Below are 19,859 nucleotides of genomic sequence, written 5' to 3'. Positions count from 1 at the left end.
AAAAAAGTTAAAAAAAAAGCTGCTGAGGATGTGACAGCACCTTGGTGGAGGGGCTGCCACAGGCGGCACCACCCCTTTATAATGGGCGGACCATTCGGCTGGCTGGTGGGTGGAGAAGGAGAGGGAAAGGAGAAGAAAGAAAGAAAGAAAAAAGAAAGAAAAAGAAAGGAGAAGAAAGAAAGAAAAGGAAAGGAGAAGAAAAAAACAGGAAAGAAAGAAAAGGAAAGGAGAAAGAAAATGAAAGGAAGGAAAAAGAAATAAAAAAATAAGGTAATTTTTTTGTATTAATTTATTATTTTGTAATATTTGTGTAAAAATCTATGTTATGTACATTGTATGTGTTTTATTATTTTATTTAGCCTATATATTTTATGAAATTTATTTAGCATGATAAAATTAATGTTATGTACATTCTATGTTGATTACAATTTTCTTTATGAAATTTATTTAGCATGTTGTAATTAGTTTTTTAGAAAAATAGCATTAAAAATAAAATGATAAAAAATATGTTTGAGAAAACATAACATACGAAAAGGAAAAAAGGAAATTGTATATTCACGAAAGTAATAAAATGTGGAGAAAAATACGAGCTAAGGGCGAAGTTAGGGTTTTTACTAAATTAAAAAACAGAAATAATTAATACATTTCAAACATAATGTACTAAAATAATGTAAAAATAAAATACAAAAATAATATATTTTTATTGAAAGTAATAAAATTTGGGAAAAAAATACGAGCAAAGGGCGAAATAAAGGTTTTTTAAATTTATTTAAAACACACTAAATTAATAAATTTTAAACATAATGTACTAAAATAATGTAAAATAATAAAATTAGAAAATAATATATATTTTAAAAGTAATAAAATTCGAGAAAAAATACGAACAAAGGGCGAAATAAGAGTTTTTTACTAAATTTAAAAAAGAATTAATTAATACATTTCAAACATAATATACTAAAATAAAGTAAAATAATAAAATACGAAAATAATATTTTTATTGAAAGTAATAAATTTTGGGAAAAATACGAGTAAAAGGCGAAATAAGGGTTTTTTAAAATTTATTTAAAAACACACTAAATTTGTTTAAATTTCAAACATAATGTACTAAAATAATGTAAAATAATAAAATTAGAGAATAGTATATTTTTTAAAGTAATAAAACTCGGAAAAAATACGAACAAAGGGTGAAATAAGGGTTTTTTAAAATTTATTTAGAAAACACACTAAATTTGTTTAAATTTCAAACATAATGTACTAAAATAATGTAAAATAATAAAATTAGAGAATAGTATATTTTTTAAAGTAATAAAACTCGGAAAAAATACGAACAAAGGGTGAAATAAGGGTTTTTACTAAATTTTGTTAAAAAATAATTAACTAATACATTTTAAACATAATGTATTAAAATAAAGTAAAATAATAAAATACGAAAATAATATATTTTTATTGAAAGTAATAAAATTGAGAAAAATACGAGCAAAGGGCGAAATAAGGATTTTTAATTTATTTAAAACACACTAAATTTATTTAAATTTCAAACATAATGTACTAAAATAATGTAAAATAATAAAATTAGAAAATAGTATATTTTTAAAGTAATTAAACTCGGAAAAAATACGAGCAAAGGGTTGAAATAATGGTTTTTTTAATTTATTTAAAAACACAATAAATGTATTTAAATTTCAAACATAATGTACTAAAATAATGTAAAATAATAAAATTATAAAATAGTATATTTTTAAAGTAATAAAACTCGAGAAAAATACGAGTAAAGGGCGAAATAAGGGTTTTTTAATTTATTTAAAAACACACTAAATTTATTTAAATTTCAAACATAATGTACTAAAATAATGTAAAATAATAAAATTGAAAAATAGTATATTTTTAAAGTAATAAAATTCGGAAAAAAATACTAACAATCATACTAACTAAAATAATAATTAGAGTTTTTACTAATCCTAATAACTAGCCATAATAATATTAGTTTTTTACTAACAATAATACTAAGTAACAATAATTATTAATAACTAAACCCTAAAAATTAACAATAATTGTAGGGCCCAATTTTTGCCCGGCCTTACCAATAATAAAACCAAATGCAAATAAAAAAATAAATGCCCAGCTATTATTACAACAGCAAGCCCAATTAATTGACCAAAAATACATTTCCCAAACAAAAAAAACACAAGCCCAGCAAGCCTAAAGCTTAACAAATTTTCAGCCAAATCAAAAATCAAAAACCCTAGTAGCCGCCGCAGCAATTTCACCCTTGCACGCCATGAATGTCGCAAAGACGACCCTCCACAAGACGCGCGCCTCTTCCACGACTCCCGTACCTATGAGAAAAAACGGAACCAACACCAGAGTAGAGGCAACAATAACAGAAATAATAATTTTATTTTGTATTTTATTTTTCTTTTTTTCGGTTATATAAACCGATTGTAAAGGGATTTTGAAAGGGGGGGATTTTTCAGTGTAAAAAAGATACGAAAATAGTGGGGAAAATAGACTGAAAACAGAGGGAAAGAGATAGAAAAATACAGAGAAAATCTTGAATACAAAGTTTTTTTTAAGGTGATTTGCATTTTTATTTTCTTATACTATTTTTTTTAACAAAAGAAAAAGGCAAGAAACTTACCTTGGCCCTCGAAAGCCGTCAAGAAGGGTTTAAGAACCTAAATCGGCACGCCTCCGGTCTCCGATTACGCGGAGTCACGGTAGAGGGTTAAGAGCGGCGGCCACGGGGTTGGGGGTTAAGAAACCCCAACAGAAGGCTTGTTTTAATTTTTTTCTCCCAAACATTCTGTTTTTTTAAGAGAAAAACTGATTTAAGTAGAAACTACGAAACGGCGCTGTTTCGTCCAGGCCCTGACCCGTGCGGTGACCCAACCCGAAGGGGAGGATCCGCGCGTTTGGCTTCAAAGGGGAAATTTCGCATTTGGCCCCTTTCTTCTGCAACGCGCTTCAATTAAACCTTTTTACTTGTTTTAAATTTGGGCCGTACATTTTAATTTTGCCTCAATTCGGTCCCATGCTGCGCAGCATTTAGGAAGGCGAGAATAATTTCCCTTTTGGTCCTCCACTATTGCGCGCATATACAATGTGGTCCTGTCTTTAAATTTGTTTTGAATTTACCCATTTTTTTTCTTTTTAAGTTCAATTTAGTTTTTTTTAAAACTATTTTATTCATTTTTTATTATAATTATGTTATACTATGATTTTTGTTGTTATTATTATTATTATAATTATTTTTATTCATACATGCGTCGTTCTTTTATTTAATACATATATGCATTTTTTTTTCTAGTATACTTGCATGTTTTTATAATATATATAAATATATATGCATGTTTTACATTGCACGTCTACCTATATATTTTATACATATATTTTTTATTTTCCAACTTCTATATATATATATATATATATATATATATACTTTTATATTTTGATTTCAGAATTCTTTTTACTTTTGTAAATATATATTCATGCATCATTCAAAATTATTATAGGCATTTTTTATATATATCCATATTCTCATAATTTATTAATATATTGTGTTTATACATTCTTATGTTTATTATTTCTAAAATGTATGTATATTGTATTATTGATTCATTCTCATGATTTTTGTATAGGTATATATATGCATTAACATTTTATCATGTTTTCGAAGCAAATATATATTTAGTTTCGTCAAAGCATTAAAATTGTTTTTATTTTTAAATATTTGGCATTCATGATTCTCGAGAAATATCGTGTCCTAACTTACTGGATTGGGATTATTTTTCGATGAATTTAGAGAGCTAAGTATTTATTTTGTAATAAATTTACAAATTTCAAATAAGGCTCATTCTCGAGAATTCAAAAATGTTGGGTCCTAACTTACTGGTCATGGCATTTTTCTCGAAATAAGAATTTCAAAAACAAAAAGGCAATATTCGGTATTTTGGAGATTTAAAAATATTGTGCCCTAACTTACTAGGTGTGATGTTTTATTTCTTTGAAATAAGAATATTTTATTATTTTGATTCGTTTGCGAGTTAAAAGTTCTCTTTTAAAATCTTTTCAAATTTTCGACACTAAGACATTAAATAATCAATTTGGTACCGATTTTGGGCGTTACGAGGGTGCTAATCCTTCCTCGTGCGTAACTGACTCCCGAACTCATTTTCTCAAAATTCGTGGACCAAAATAATTTTTAAGGTGAGCCGATCACACCTTAATAAAGGATCGGTGGCGACTCCAGTTTTATTTTTAAAGTCGGCAATTAAATTTTTGTTTTCAAAAATCGGTTTCGACAATAATAATACTAACTAAAACCATCAATTTGAGTTTTTATTAATCTAATTAACAATAATAACTAAACTAACAACAAAAAAAAATAAAAATTATACAAAAAAACATAATAACAAGATAATCCATTATTTAAAAAAAAAATACCTTATTTTTTTTCCCTCTCTCTCTCTTTTTTCGGCACCACCTCCTCCTCCTCCTTCTTCTTCTTCTCCTTCAGCTAGACGGATGTTGGACTTATAATACAAGTGGTGCCGCCTCTGCCACAGGCACCTTTGGTGCCGCCTGTGGCATCCGGGTTTCTACTGTTTTGTGTTTTTTTTGTATTATTTTGGTAAATAATAAAAAAGTAATATTATTTTGGTATTTTTTATTTTCTTTGTAATATTTTGGTAAAAATCTCTTTTTTATATATATATATATATTTTAATGTATCTATTGGAGCGAGTCTGATAATTAGTTATTTATATTTTGTAAACCCGTTAAAAAGGTAGTTGCTGATCAAAAATTTGTGATAAAACATCAACCACTGATTAAGATAAAAAAAGACCCTTACCATCTCGCCTAGTTCCTATAATTAAATCTAAAAACTTGAATCACTTTTAATAAATTTGTGACCGGCACTAATGATAATCAAAGGCTATCTACCAACCCTCTAAATAACTAGTATCTAGAAACTTGAATGGCAGGGAAAAGAAGTAAAAACACCATAACTAGGAAGTATAGATGTAAGCAAATCCTTTTTTTTTTATATATAAAAAAATGAAAACAAATCTTAAAGAATGAATCCTCAACCTTAAAAAAAATCTCTTAGTTTAAAATTTTATTTATTACAATGTTACAGTTATAGTGACAAACTATGTGTAATCCATAAAATAAAATTAAAAACTCTAATCCTCCTTCCCCCCCCCCCCCCCCAAAATTGCAAGAGGACTTGACTAATGATTCATATGAACCCAATATTTCAGCCTACTAATTAGTTCCCATATTGAACAAATGGCTAAACAAAAGTAGTCCACTCCTAATTCCGTTGGCCAACCTAACTATTCTCATGTCATTGCACTATGGAAATTAAACATTGGTGGCGCATGCAAACACCAATTTCCACCTTGTTTTTAGTGGATTGTTTGAGTGGTTTAGGAAGAAGTTAATAAATTTTTATTTAGGAAATCCAAATTAAATAAAAATTGATTTATAAATTATGAGTTTGAAATCATTTAATTAACTAATAAGATTATAAATTTAGGGAATCAAACTAATAAATTTTCCAAATCAAAGGGCCAAAGTCTTTTTTTTTTCTTCTTTTTTTGAAAAATACAAGATACAGACTAAAAAAACTAGATCCTCAAATAATCTTAACTTTCTATTACGAATCATCTTAACAAGACTATCTGTAATTGTGTTTTCTTCTCAGGGGATATGTTGAATCTTCCACCGCTTTACCTTTGTCAAGATATGATGAATTCTTTTGAGGAGAGTTGAGTTTGAGATTCTAAAGGCACATTCCTAAATGACAGTAGCAGCTTCGAAACTATCTGTTTGAATTAAGATCATTTCAAATCTTCTATCTAAGATAAGATTTAACCCATCCAAAATACCCCAAAGCCTACGTTATTGTACAATTTCTCAAGCATTTGCTAAACTCAATAATCCATTTACGATTTTGATCATGCACTAAACCTCATGTTGTAACAAATCATTTATCCTATATCATTGAACCATCTGTATTTAAACATTTCCAAGAAATCACGTTTTGATTCTATGTGTGGATGACAGGGGCCAAAGTCTTTATTTACTCTCTCGGTGTCTGAAGTCATGGAAAAGTCAATTTTAAATGGAGTAAATGATAAGGCTTATGAATTTTGGAAAAGGGTGAAGCAATTTGATGATAGAAAAGTAATAAAACCTAAATCAATTATGACAAAATAGGAATAGGACAAAGTAGACGACATGTTTTGTAACTAAAAAATGACTGCCCTCTCGTGGGAAGACAAAGGGTAAGAAATTAATGAAAATAAAGCAAAGATGTAAACAGTTATTAGAACAAGACAAAGCGATGTGGGCGATCACAATTATTCTTCTATGAATGGAGTGTAGTAGAATTTCTTCTTTTGGATTGAGTCAACTTATGTTTTAGTGAGTGTACTTATGGATTTTACACAAATGTTGTATAATGTTATTTTCAAATAACATTACTTTTATTCAATCCAGGTGGAACAATAATTTCTCACTCCAATATTTTGCTCTAATTAGCCTTCCATTACAATTATGATCGAGAGGAAGATTGTATGCTTATTTAATATTCATATGCTTACAGACAGTAAATATGTTATAAATTTTATTATATAATAATCATGTAAGTTTTATATAACAATCTAATATTTATTATCATGAATATAACATAAACTAGCCAAATATATGTATAAACATAATTTTAATTTCGGTTTAGTTTTAGTTTAATTGGCACGATTAGTATTGCAACAATAAAAAAAAATATTGAATTTGAATGTGCTTAAGCGCATTTGTCTTTTGATTTAATATTGTAAAAAATATAATTTTAATTATTTATTATTTATAAAACATTGTAAATTAATGTTTAAGATGATCTTTTTATTTATTCTAATCTCACTTCACTACTGACTTTGAATCCAAACACTTCTTTCAACATTAATCTTAATCCCACTATTACAATACTTAATTTTATTGTTATAATAATTTATCTTATTATTACCATTATTTTTATCTCATTGGAGTTAAAACTCACCATTCATCCAAATAGACCTTAAGTCTCATATTACTAATTGTATTATTTTTTAAAATTTAAAATCAAAATTTCCCATAATTTTTTGAATCTATATAGATCAAATAGGAGGAAGAAATCTCAAAATATTGAAAATTTCCTCCAAACAGAACAAGAAAAAAATAAAAATCACAGACACAATATAAGAAAATGAAGCAAAATACAACCGCCAAGAATCCCATAAAAGAACACAAGCATTCAAAATTCATAACACAACAACAACAAACAACATAATTATATTTTGTACTTATATTTACTAATTTACCAAATAATTTTTAATATAAATTCAGTACTTATAAAATTTAGTAGCAAAATTTTAATACTTAATTTTATAACATTTAAATTTTTAATTTATCAAACACACACTCAGTCAATAAATCTTAAATATTGTTGGCAAGAATTAACATCTTAATTTCTTGAGTATCTATGTTGAAATCTAATTTTATGTGATTTGTATTCATTTACATACCAAATTTTTTGTTTTTGTTTTTATCTATGAATACTTTATATTAATTTAATTCTATTTTATATAATGAAATTGTGGTTGCAAGGGTTTTAAAATTGTAGACGTAAACTATAAACTATAAAAAAGCTTAAATTTATTTGAATTCAACAGGACATGTGCTGAATTCAAAAAGAAGATGTGAAATATGAATGAATAGTATCTCTTTTTTTATTTTTTTAGGGTGGATTTGACTGGGCGATTGGGTACAGTGCGATGCATTTAACTCACTTTTTATCTCACGCTACAGTATTGCTACAATATCTAATCTCACCATCACCACTATTTTTACACTAACAGCAAGTAAACGCACCGCCCATCTAAATACACCCTAAAACAAAACAAAATTAATTATTTAGACTCACAATCAACCAGATCATGCAACAGCCGTCCAAATATAAAGTAATAAGCCGACCTGCCGCCGTCCTAAGCTACCTTGCATGCAGCACCAATTGCACCTCTATTTATTAAACATTTAATTCTACTGTACGTATATTGTAATAATTTTAATTTAGTTATTTTTTAATATTTCTATTTTCTATTTTCATTCGTTAAAATTGACTATTTTTAAAATATAATGTGACATACATATTATCATATATATATATAATGTCGTATGAATTTATTGTATCCACATATTATTCACGAAAAATTAAATTAATAAATTAACGAATGTGATTCGCGCTAGAAGCTGAAAATTTAAAACTTGAAAACTATAAAAACTAAAATCGAATATGGTAGAACAGTAGAATTTAACTTATTTATTGATTTGCTGTTGTTTTTGCCAACAGTTTATTTTTTCCAGATCATTAAACCTTAAAGTCTTACAAAACAAAAACAACAGTAGATACAGTTTCTTCGAAAAGCACCTTAATATAAGATCTAAGGGTGGGAGTTGGAGCTTGAAATCATACACCCATTTTGCAGATGAGGCAATGATTAAATGGTGACTTCCAGTTCCTCCACTGCCATTTTGTCGTTGCTAGAATCCCTAATTTGGAGCATTTCTTTTCCAATTCTTCCACAATATTGCTGCTTACTGATCATCGCATCTGATTCCATCATGCTACCAATTTTCCAATTCAATTACATCATTTCTCTCATCTTGCTTTTACAATATTATTTAATAATTCGATGGAAACAAGTGTTTTATTACCTTTCATGCAAAATGGCGATTGAACGAATTTCACAATTTTTAAAGCTGCGTAAACAAATAATAAATGTTTCTTTTATCAGAAAATAACTTTGAAGCAAGTCTTTGGTAGTACGTGAGATTTAAAATTTTTTTTTATATCTATTATAAAGTTGATGTTCTTACCAATTTAAACTTACTTATATACAATTTATCACGTGTTTTACATGTATTGATGAAAGACAAAAGTCATGATTTTAGAAAAACGAAATGTACATGAGATTAAACACTTTGTAACTACCAAAAGAGGCTAAGCTACAATCATACGTTAAGGGTCGTTTTAATATTTTATGTATAACTCTTCATAAATAAGAAAGGTCCAAGGTAGACGTGTGTTTTGAAAGTAACCAAAAATATATATATATTAGGTTTAACCTTTAATGTTTGTTTATTTTGTCATTTTGGTCCTTATTTGTTTTAGGTTCATTTTGACTTTCAACCTTTAAAATTGAGTCAAATTATTTGCTTTTAGATAGAAAAACTGATTGAACTGTTAAAATTTTAATGGCATTGATGTAGCAGCTCATGTGACATTTCAGGTATACTTTCTTGCTAACATGGATAATTTTTTTGAAATTTTTAGTGATTTTTTTATGAATTATACATGGATTGTCGTACAAGTAGCCACATCAATGCTATTAAAATTTTAAAATTTTAATCAGTTTTTCGTCTAAAAACGAGCAATTTAACTAAATTTTAAAAATTAAAGGTCAAAATGACTAAAAAGTAAAAATAAAAGTGTAGAATAAATAAACATTAAAGACTAAATTTATCATTATATCTAATAATAATAATAATAATAATAATAATAATAATAAGCTATGTAAAAATGATGTGTGAAATTGTTTAGGTGTAGACAGGGAAAAAGGATACTGACCGGCTGCGTGTATACTCATCATCCATTAAAGGGTACCAATTTTTTCGTTCTAATTTAATCGGATGTCCTCGAAGTGGTAAGCGGTAAAAATTGTTATTCTTAACAAGTTCGATCATCGCTTTTTGCAAAAATATACCATGGCTCACCACTGCTATCTTCTGTTCTTTCCTCTCCCATAACCTAAACCATTGTATTAAGCAAGTATATTATCCAAGTTATTGGTTTTTCATTGGATTTCATCATAGAATATTAAAAAATCCAATGAATACCAGAGTAAGATTCCGATTTTTGAACATATAAATACAAAATTTTATTTTGAACTCACCATTTGAGGAACTTAATTGTCCTAGCTTGGATTTCGTCGTAGCTTTCTCTTTCATCTGATTTCCACAAAACATCATCTTCATTTTCAATCTGATTAATAGTGAATTGTTTATGTTAATTCATGTTATTGGCATTGCAAAATATTTAAGACAAATTATGGAGCAAAATAGCAGTTACCAATGAAAAATCAACTGTAGGGAAATGAGACCGATACTGACTAATACTTGCTCTCTTGTCACATTCTAATATTCCCTACAATCAGTTCAAACCATAACAAGGTGAATTAAGATTTTGATTAAAAGATGAGAAAAATAAAAATAGAGTTATTTTAAAAAAATCTAATCTATTTATTTTATCAATTTTAATTTATTTGTCATCATCATATCAAATAAAAGAAAAGGAATCTCAAATCTTTTTTTTTCCTCTTTATTCTAACTAAACACAATGACGAACAACGAGCGCAGCTTCCATGTGGGAACTGGGGATAAGACAACAGACAACGTGGCCCAACTCCATGCTTAATTGTTTGACAGGTTATTAACTGTTCAATAATTAATGCATAGCTGTTAAAATGATGCGAAAAAAGAGGAAACTGCGACGGCAACAACATACCATTCGTTCTCGACAAAGCTCATATGCTACAATTCGTGGCCGACTATTGAAAATCGCAGATGTTTCATTGCTATTTACATTTGAATCCTGGCATGAGCTGACGTCTAATGCATCCGCTTGCTCTTTACCACCAAATATCCCCACTGCCGTTTCCAATGTTCTACAGTTGAGCCATTCAAAAACATTTTCATGGTGAAACAATGAAAGGGAAAAAAGTATTGCGTTAGAGAAAATAAAAGAGGACGGTTGATATGTGTAAACGATCGGATTTTAGAACGGTTAAATCAAGTGGGTGAGAAATAGGAGAAAACGTGTAAGGCACCTTGTCATAGGGGAAACAATGACAACTTCAACCTCATCGAGCAGTCCAGTTTCACGAACATGTTTCCTCTCAGCAACAACCTGTTCAAAACAAATCCATGCACTCTAAAACATTAATCCCAGCATAGCAAGTAAGGATAATTTATAGATTTGAATTGAAGTGTGAGAGCTGTGTACGGATTCTAACTCACCTGCTGCCGGCCCAGAGAGGAGAGTTGAGCATCCAAAAACTCGAATGATGTTAGCGGGTCACGACTCTTGTCTGATTCTAGATTATGCACTCCTTCTGCATGCCTCACCTGATGAATTGTTCATACATAAATCTTTTTATTCAAAATTGTTGAGTTGATTGCTTGTTTAAAACCGAAAGAGTAAAACAGAAGAAACAAACCAGATGAAGAATTTTATGAGGAGATGCTGCAATTGTATCCATTTTCTGCAGATGCGAAAAACAGAGGAAGATAACACAAAACCGAACAGGGCAGACGACTCATAAATATTGAATGCGTGAGGTATACTAGACACGAGGAAAGCAATAAATTAAATTAAAATTCGAGACCTGAAGTTTTAAAAAAGAAAAACCATTGTCATTAGTCCCACAGACAACGTATATAAACGTATATAAACTTTTTTTTCCCTTTCGTCTTAGTTGACAACCTCAAAGCTAACAACTTTTAACATTCTATTAACCAAACAAGAAGAAAGAAGAACAAAACGAAAAAAGGGCATTGCTAATGTTACTGTACTTGAATATAGAAAAAGTTTGTTGCAGCAATTAATCTCCCATTACAACTCTAGCTCCTCAATAGCTGTGCAAGGTTGAAAACTATATAGTATAGATTTAAATATACATATTTATTTCTGTGCATCGTAATTGACTTGGCCTCCCCACATCCCATTCATTCATGCACGATAATCCAAACTCCGTTGACGAATAAAAGACCATGACAATTAATATGATCCTTACTTACTGATCGAAGGAAATTTCCCAGGTAATTGCCTGCGCAGAGAGGAGGAGGAAACTAGTGCAGGTATTTGATTTTTCTGAGCTTCCAACTGAACTTGCTATTAAATTAGTCTATAAAGAGAGTGATATCATTCAAAGATAAGAAAATCAATCATAAGCTTATGGGGTGTTTACCCAGAGTAGTGAGGGAATTTAAAAGGAAATTTCGAGAATGTTTCTGATAGGATGAAATATTCAGATAAAATTGGTCAACCGGTCAACTGTTCATGCTGGTGGAAGGCAACCAGAACACAGTGTTTTACTTGGTTGAAAATTGAACAATATGATTATTCTACAACTGAGAAAAAAATGAAGGATTATTCTACGAAGCAATAAATAAAATGGATTATAATGGACAAGTTTGCATACGTTGGAATTTCGAATTTTATAATTTTTCCTTTCTTGATAGGCTCTCCGTGTCACCTTCTTCCGTTAATAGTAAAATTTAACTCTACTGTGGTAATTTCCAGGCTTCCACGTTGCGTGACGCTACAGCCCAATAACGAAAGCGAAAGTGGTTGATATTGGATTTTCCGTTAAGATATAGGAGCAAAACAATTAACCTATTGATATTTAAAGAATTAAAATATTCTTTCAATGTATTATTTCTGAGTCCAATGGAATTCTTAAGTATAGGAAAAAGCCCTATCAAATAGAGATTTTTCTTTCAACCATATTTTGATTGTTAATACGATATATAAAGACCGTTACTACAAATAGTACTACACACTTGATCGTGAAATATTGATTGCTTGTTGAATCCTGTGAATCGCGTAAAAATAAGATATTCCAAATTCGGGGATCCAAGAGTTTTATAAAATGTTTTTAGTGGAAAAAAATGTGAATAAAAAATACTATTGAATTGAATTGGGTCCAAGAATATATGAGCTAAACTTGGATTTACTATATATATATATATGCAAAACAGTTTCCTTTACTCGTTCAGTTTTCCATTCATGTAGCAGGTACAACGAGGATATAAGAATCATATTATGTAGCTTTGACCCTTTTCCTTGATTGTGAAAACTCAAGCACACCGTGCTCGGTACAACAGTCGATTTCGAAAAATCAATATCAATGTCTATCGTTTAAACCATCCGTTTGGGCAGGGTGAAACCGCATGTATCCAGACAGCTCGAAAGAAAATCGGTGTTAAACTTGTGGACTGGTTCAACATGCCTTCCATGTTGTCATTTAATGGTCTTACGGACAATAATAGGATGTAGGAATTCATGTGCTTTCATTTATAAAGAATTGACAGCTCCTTAGCTGTATAGCGCAATTTTTATCTAACATTCTTCAAATCATTTAAAGATTGCCTAACGTATGTAGATTGAGAGCTTACAAAAATTGTTCCGAGTACCTAACAAATTCTCTCTCTGTAAATTTGTGATGAATCATGTTAGGAAATCAAACTGAGTGTTCAATGCTCGATCGCACCTCGAAACACGAAAAAAGAAGAAACTAATTCACTTTTCCTTCATCCGGAAGCTTCTCATCAGCAACATCACTTGGAAGATCAAGGCCACTAGGGATTTTTCCAGGATAGTTCGTGGTTGCTGGATCTGATCCCATCATACTGCAATGAAGAAAAAAAACCAAAGATATTAGAAAAAGAAGTTTTCAACAATGGCCCCACAGTGATGAAACGAATTCCATTTCAAGCTCTAAAACCATCATGAATACCTTCTATCGATAATAACTACGGACCGGAGCTCACAATTCGCGAAGCTGCAAAAGATATACCGAAATTTCTAGTTAACCAGTGAAAAAAATTTAAGGTTTTAGGTTATCCCTACTGAAATACGTTTCCCTCATACTAACATATAATTGCCACACGCCCTTTTTCGTAGTGGTGAATTAAAAATTAACAATTTTGAGGAACTCACTGTTTGCATATTTCGTCTTTCACCGATGGATGACAATCACTACCAAAAGCACTTAACGTATGGTACAAGAATCCGCTGTGCGTAACAATTGCAATTTCCTTCTCCTTACGCGTCCACAACCTGCGGCAAATATTATATGATCTAGTCATGGGGGCAGTTCAATTTTAGCATACATTTCCATTTCTTTGCTATGCAGGTCCAAAATATAGGTATAACTTGTACAGCAGAAAGAGAAACGGGTCACTCACCAGCTGAGAAACTTCAGTCCTCTGGCTGCAACCTCTTCGTTCTTTTCTCTGGTGTCAGCTTTCCATAAAACGTCATCGTCATTTTCGATCTGAAGAGGAGAAAATAAAACAAGAATGCTTGCAATCAGCCATCATCGAAATTGAAACTATATAATCATCGCTGATATCAGCAAAATGAGCAAGAATTGACATCAACCACTTGCCAGAGAAAAATCAATTGCGGGAAAGAGAGACCGATACTCGTTGATGCTTCTTCTTCTATCACATGGATGGACTCCCTGTGGTTCAATGGTTCGATGAGGAAACAATGAAAATGAGACTAAAAAGGCATAATATTATTAGGCAATTGGTATTAACTGCAAATTCTACAACATGAACCAACTCTTTTAAGTAAACATATAATATATATCAACTTATGGTTGGTTCTTCCATACTACACCAGAATCTAAATAACAATTATTCTCCGAGTACAGAATTTCAGAAGTAACCAATCTAAAAGATGACTTACAATGACAAGACTGAACCATTAACATTTCTATAATGATAAAGACTGAACCATCAAATTTTTTATGCCCTATCATAACCTTGATTGTTCCTTCCAGTCTTGACATCTATGAGTCTGTGACTAATACTAAGCATCTTCGAATGCATGTTTAAGTGTTCATGCATAATTTGGATCTCTACAATGGATATTTAGCAACATGTTATACATTTTGGGAGCTAGATCTCCCTTAGGACATAGGGGAAAATACATTAATACAGACATGAAATTGAACATCGGAGCATCAGAAGTTCATATTTTCAAAGCAGAAAAGTGGGAAGTGAACTTGCAGCAAGTAAGAATAATAGAATGGATGATTAAAAGATATTGGTTATTCCAAAAGCATAGGAGTTCGATCAAGCTTGCAAGTAAATTTGGATATTGAATATCCATGTTAAATATACGGTTACTCCTTTTCATTCTCAATGGAGAAAACAGAGTTCCTTACGATAGCAATCTGTGCATGAAATTGGCTATCATATCCCTTGTATGCAACAGCACATGAAAATATAAGCAGTAGCATATTAAGTTGCAAATGCATTTTTTTGTATGGTGCATTGGTGTCGAGCAGAAACACATTAAGTTGCAGGGCATACCAAATGTTCTCGACAAAGTTCAACAGCTACAAATGGTGGGCAATTCAAGCTTGAAATCTCAGGACGGTCACTTTGCCCTGCATTTGCCACCATTAGTGGAGGAACTTCTATCCCATCCTTATACCCCTCACCACCAAAGACTCCCACTGCAGTTTGCATGGTCCTATAATCCCAGAACATACAACTCAAGCATGAGAAATCTGAGGAAAACCAGAAGCATAAACTAGGTATACATTATTAAAAACATCATGAATATATAAGCATTTTCTGGGCAAACATTCACTATTAAACAATAACAATGATTCTTACATACATACAAAAAATTGTTTTCATTTTCCCTTTGGATTAGTTCCTAGTCCTGTTCTTTTCCCAGTGTTCAAATTTACAAAAACAGATTGTTGAATTTGCACTGACCTATTACGTGAAGCAGACAATTGTTCTTAGGATAGGAGTCTGAACAAATATGCCTAGGCAAGTAGGATATGACCAAGGTAGTCAATACCGGATGTAACGTTTTTGCTTTGATACTGGTATGTACCGGTACCAGTATGTTTTGGAGTATCATTTCAGGTTTACCACGTTTTTTAATAATTTTCACATATATATATTTATAGTCTAATTTTTAATTTCTTGATAAATTATATATTTAAATATTTTTCCACATAATAAATTATAGATTATGTTGGTAAAAAAAAATTACATATTATATAGGGTAAACTACACCCATGGTCACTTTTGTTTACCTTAAATTACGTTTTAGTCACTTATGTTTGAAATGTTACATTTTAGTCATTTATGTTATCATGTTGTAACATTTTAGTCACTGAGACATTAATCATCGTTAATGGTGTAACGGTAAGCTGAAGTGGCACGTTAAATCATCATTTTAAACAAAATTTTAGGTTAAATTATACAATTGATCCCATATTTTTTCCTTTTAAGTAATTTAAATTTTTTTCTTTTATGTTCTTTAAACTTTCCTCTTTTTTTTTCATTCTCTTTTGTTTCTCTCTCTGTTTTCATACCTTTCCCATTTCTTTTAACATATTAGGAAGTCGAATTGGCAGTGAAAAAAGAAGTAGGAAGTCGACTGTCATCGTTTGCCTATAACCAAAACCCATAAACCCATACCATGCTTCTTTCTTCACTACCAATTCAACTTTCTAGTATGTTAAAAGAAATAAAGAATGTAGGAAAACAGAGGGAGAAGCAGAAGAGAATGAAAAATAAAGAAAAAAAAGAGTAAAGTTAAAAGAACATAAAAGAATTAAATTACTCAAAACGAAAAATTATGGGGACAAATTGTATAATTTAACCTAAAGTTTTTGTTTGAAATGATAATTTAACATGCCACGTCAGCTTACGATTACACCATTAACGATAATTAACAGCTCAGTGACTAAAATGTTAAAACACGATAACGTAAGTGACTAAAACGTAACATTTCAAACATAAGTGACTGAAATGTAACATAAGGTAAACAAAAGTGACCATAGGTGTAGTTTACCCTATTATATATATATATATATATGTAAATGCATCTCAATTATATCCATATAAATGCATTTATATGTAAATATAAGTTTTAAAATTATTAATTAGATTCAATTTAATAACTACTAATTTTAAATAAAATTATAGAAAAGTTAAAATAATTAAAGGTAAAAAATTTAAAATTAGATTAAAATATCAAAATTTTGTCTCAATCAATATGGACTACTACGCACAGGTGCAAGTTGATATTAATAAAAGGACCGGAACATATTGAAATAACTGAAACTTATTGAAATTTTAATGGGGACAGAATATAAATTAATTGGTACTAGTTTAAGACTGAAATATTAAGTACCTGCCAGTACCACCTATACCAACTAAATGGTATAAACTTCAATTTTTTACTATATGAAAAGCAAAGGGAAATATAAATAATTTGACAAAAGAAACACTACAATAAAGAAGATGTCAAAAAGTTCTCTTTTCCCTAAAACTAGTAGTACTAGTAAAAGAAAAAGGACGGGAAGGACAAAAAGAAAGTACCGAAACAGAAATTCTCGAGAAACAAACAAAAGTAATTGAAAAGTTATAATACCTGAGCAAAGGGGAAACAATGACCAAATCCACTTTCTTAGAAAGCCCAGTTTCATGAACATGGTTGCGCAGATGATCAACCTGATATGATATCGGTTACAAAAGAAATTATACTAAAGCAATAATGTTCCCACCAAAACCAAACAACAGCATTGTTCAAAAGTATATTCTAAAGAATATAACTCTCTAAAAACTAACTTTAATGCACCAGATTTTAGCAATCGAAAAGGAAAACACAAATCCTAAATAAACCCAATCGTTTCTCTTTGGAGGAAAAAACAGAATGATATAACAGATCATTTTGCTTTATAAACCTGTTGCCAGCCCAGAGGAGTGAGATGGGCATCGAAATATTCTTCAGATGAATAAGCAGCATGATCTATTTCCCCTGCTACATTATGAACCCCCTGAGCATGCCTCACCTGCAAGAAAAAAAACCCCATTTATTAAAAAACCAGATTGGCCAATCGACTTTTAAATCCAAATCAATCAAAACAGAAATGAATTTTTTGCAGCAACGACACGAACCAGATGGAGAGTTTTACAACGGTGCAAAGGGTATAATCCAGGACTGATCGTTGCATCCATTTCTGCAATCACCCAAAACAACAAAATATAAGAAAACGAAACAAGTTTTACATGGGAAGAGGGAGAAGAGAGACAGAGGGTACCGTGAGTTGAGAGAGACACAGAGGAAAAATAGGTATTGGTTTTGGGGCTTTGTAAAGGAGAATGGGCCAATGGGAGAGAGGTATGCAGCGTGGAGGAAAAGGGTGAATGAAACTTTATATGAATGGGGAAAGGGTGATGTCAAAATTTTGTAGTATTTTAAGATGATTTGATGAGTGCCCACTTTTTAGAAGCCATTGTTTTGGACCAGAGATTCTATTTTACATCACCGACCACGCCCACATGGCCAATTGGCAGCTTCCCCCTTTGCTTTGCTTTGCTTCCTTGTTAAATTTTGGGGTAAAATATCGAGAAATATCCAAACTAATGCTATTTGCTTTGGTTATTCAAACTTCAAACTTCAATTTTATATTTTATTTAATTTATTTTTAATTTTCTTTTATGATTAGTAAATAAGAATTACTTCTTAAAATAAATTGTTTTTAAAAATTTTATCCAAAAATAAACATAATTAAAATTGTCATTAGCGATTCAAACTATCATTAAAATAACTCAATTCAATAATAAAAAATTATTGAATTATGGTTATAATTTTGGTTGACATCCAAATTGTAAAAACATTATATAAAAATAAATGTAAAGATGTAGATGAGAATTGAGTACAAAAAATGATAGTCATTCTATCTTTTCCTTTTCGTCAGTAATAATAGTATCCACTTATCACAGACCATAAATAGTAATTGCTTATCGTATTATATAAGCTAACTTTCAAAGGCCTGGGCCCCAAATTAGGCATGGCTTGAGCCCCCTTGTTTGATCCATAATACATTCAAAAGGTCGTCATATTTTTTATTTCCCAAAACAAATAGTAAATTATATAGAAAACTTTTAACGTGGATTTCAGAATTTCCATATGAAAAATAACAAAAGTACATTATTGCAGCCTTTTGCCTGTCGGCTCATTTAGCAAATTCCATTTTCAAGTTTGACCTTTCTTGGTCAAAATAAAACTAAATATGAATTTTACTTCTATTTTTTAAATATAATTTTGTCAGACTTTTTTTCCAAAAGCCAGTTCTTCATTGCTTTTTAGAAGTATTTTTAAAAAGTTTGGTTTAAAATTTGAGTGTTTAATATTGTTGTTAAAGAGTACTTTTGAGAAATAAAATGTCCATTTTAGACATATTATTATCAAATAACAAATATGCATTTAAATAATATTTAAATTAGTTAATATTATTATATTTTAGTAAGCATATAAAAAATTATTATAACTTGTTGTTAATATTTTAATATATGAAATATAAATTTTAAATATTTTAAGCAATAAATATTAATCATTTATAAAATTTAATTAGAATATATAAACTATATTTTAAATATTTAAATATAACCATTAAATATTTGTAATTAGTATTTTAAAAAATATTTTTTATTTTTAATCAATGATTTTAACACATTTGTAATTAGGCACCAAGAAAAAAAAAAGAAAGTACATGTTATTGGAGGGGTGAAAAAGTAATTAAGCACCAAAAGTGTTTTTGGGAGATGAAAAACTAAAATTTTTAGCTTCTCCTTTATAGAAGTGCTTTGAAAAGCTAAAAACTTCAGCCAAAAGCAGCTTGTTTTGCACAGCTTTTCTCCCAAAAGTATTTTTGGAGTCAGAAGTGTTTTTTTAATCAATGAAGAACTGGCCCTAAAAATTCAAATTGGTTCCATACTAGGCAGAAAGTATCGATTCCTTATTGTAAGTATTGGTATCAAGCAGAGGGTATTGATACTTTTTATATTTGTTTAAGCTTTATTATGGAATCTAGTAATGGTGATGACATATTTTCTTGACTCTCATACTTCTTCACCCAGCAATAAAGTCACACTCAAACAAACTCAAGTAGCATCCATAAATAATTAATAAAACCTTAAATTAGCAGTACAAA

The 19,859-nt window shown here is 29.9% G+C and overlaps 2 protein-coding genes across 7 annotated transcripts; both read right to left on the bottom strand.

Annotated features, from left to right (window-relative positions):
- Window positions 1–8,333: 8,333 nt before the first annotated feature.
- LOC105770811 (phosphoglycerate mutase-like protein) lies at window positions 8,334–12,076 on the bottom strand. 6 transcript variants are annotated; one of them, XM_012592156.2, is made up of 10 exons: window positions 11,896–12,076; window positions 11,316–11,360; window positions 11,116–11,223; window positions 10,926–11,005; window positions 10,604–10,763; window positions 10,169–10,243; window positions 9,993–10,081; window positions 9,668–9,847; window positions 8,755–8,799; window positions 8,334–8,664 (listed from the first exon to the last, which is right to left on the bottom strand). In XM_012592156.2, exons 2-10 carry the CDS (start codon window positions 11,355–11,357, stop codon window positions 8,538–8,540), a joined length of 906 nt encoding a protein of 301 aa, XP_012447610.1. In that variant the 5' UTR covers window positions 11,358–11,360; window positions 11,896–12,076; the 3' UTR covers window positions 8,334–8,537. The 6 variants fall into 6 exon arrangements, with proteins under 6 accessions (XP_012447610.1, XP_012447612.1, XP_012447609.1 ...); XM_012592158.2 differs by having other exon boundaries at window positions 11,892–12,059; XM_012592155.2 differs by lacking the exon at window positions 11,896–12,076 and adding an exon at window positions 11,671–11,885.
- A 1,075-nt stretch (window positions 12,077–13,151) lies between these two features.
- Window positions 13,152–18,118, bottom strand: LOC105770896 (phosphoglycerate mutase-like protein). Its single transcript, XM_012592259.2, has 10 exons — window positions 17,964–18,118; window positions 17,821–17,882; window positions 17,607–17,714; window positions 17,294–17,373; window positions 15,205–15,367; window positions 14,271–14,345; window positions 14,068–14,156; window positions 13,820–13,939; window positions 13,617–13,661; window positions 13,152–13,509 (listed from the first exon to the last, which is right to left on the bottom strand). The coding sequence occupies exons 2-10, from the start codon at window positions 17,878–17,880 to the stop codon at window positions 13,395–13,397; spliced, it is 855 nt and encodes a 284-aa protein (XP_012447713.1). The 5' UTR covers window positions 17,881–17,882; window positions 17,964–18,118; the 3' UTR covers window positions 13,152–13,394.
- Window positions 18,119–19,859: the final 1,741 nt, after the last annotated feature.

This window comes from Gossypium raimondii, chromosome 5 (assembly GCF_025698545.1).
Source record: "Gossypium raimondii isolate GPD5lz chromosome 5, ASM2569854v1, whole genome shotgun sequence".
In the NCBI taxonomy this organism is placed as follows: domain Eukaryota; kingdom Viridiplantae; phylum Streptophyta; class Magnoliopsida; order Malvales; family Malvaceae; genus Gossypium; species Gossypium raimondii.
This window is presented reverse-complemented; position numbering and strand designations above follow the sequence as displayed.

Excerpts from the sequence above, each read along its gene's own strand:
- LOC105770811 (XM_012592156.2), bottom strand. The coding sequence starts at position 11,357 with ATGGATACAATTGCAGCATCTCCTCATAAAATTCTTCATCTG. Across the intron at positions 11,224-11,315 it reads CTCATAAAATTCTTCATCTG|GTGAGGCATGCAGAAGGAGT; the intron begins GTTTGTTTCTTC and ends ACAATTCATCAG. Across the intron at positions 9,848-9,992 it reads ACAATTAAGTTCCTCAAATG|GTTATGGGAGAGGAAAGAAC; the intron begins GTGAGTTCAAAA and ends ACAATGGTTTAG.
- LOC105770896 (XM_012592259.2), bottom strand. The coding sequence starts at position 17,880 with ATGGATGCAACGATCAGTCCTGGATTATACCCTTTGCACCGTTGTAAA. Across the intron at positions 17,715-17,820 it reads GTTGTAAAACTCTCCATCTG|GTGAGGCATGCTCAGGGGGT; the intron begins GTTCGTGTCGTT and ends TTTTTCTTGCAG. Across the intron at positions 14,346-15,204 it reads AACTTTGTCGAGAACATTTG|GGAGTCCATCCATGTGATAG; the intron begins GTATGCCCTGCA and ends ATTGAACCACAG.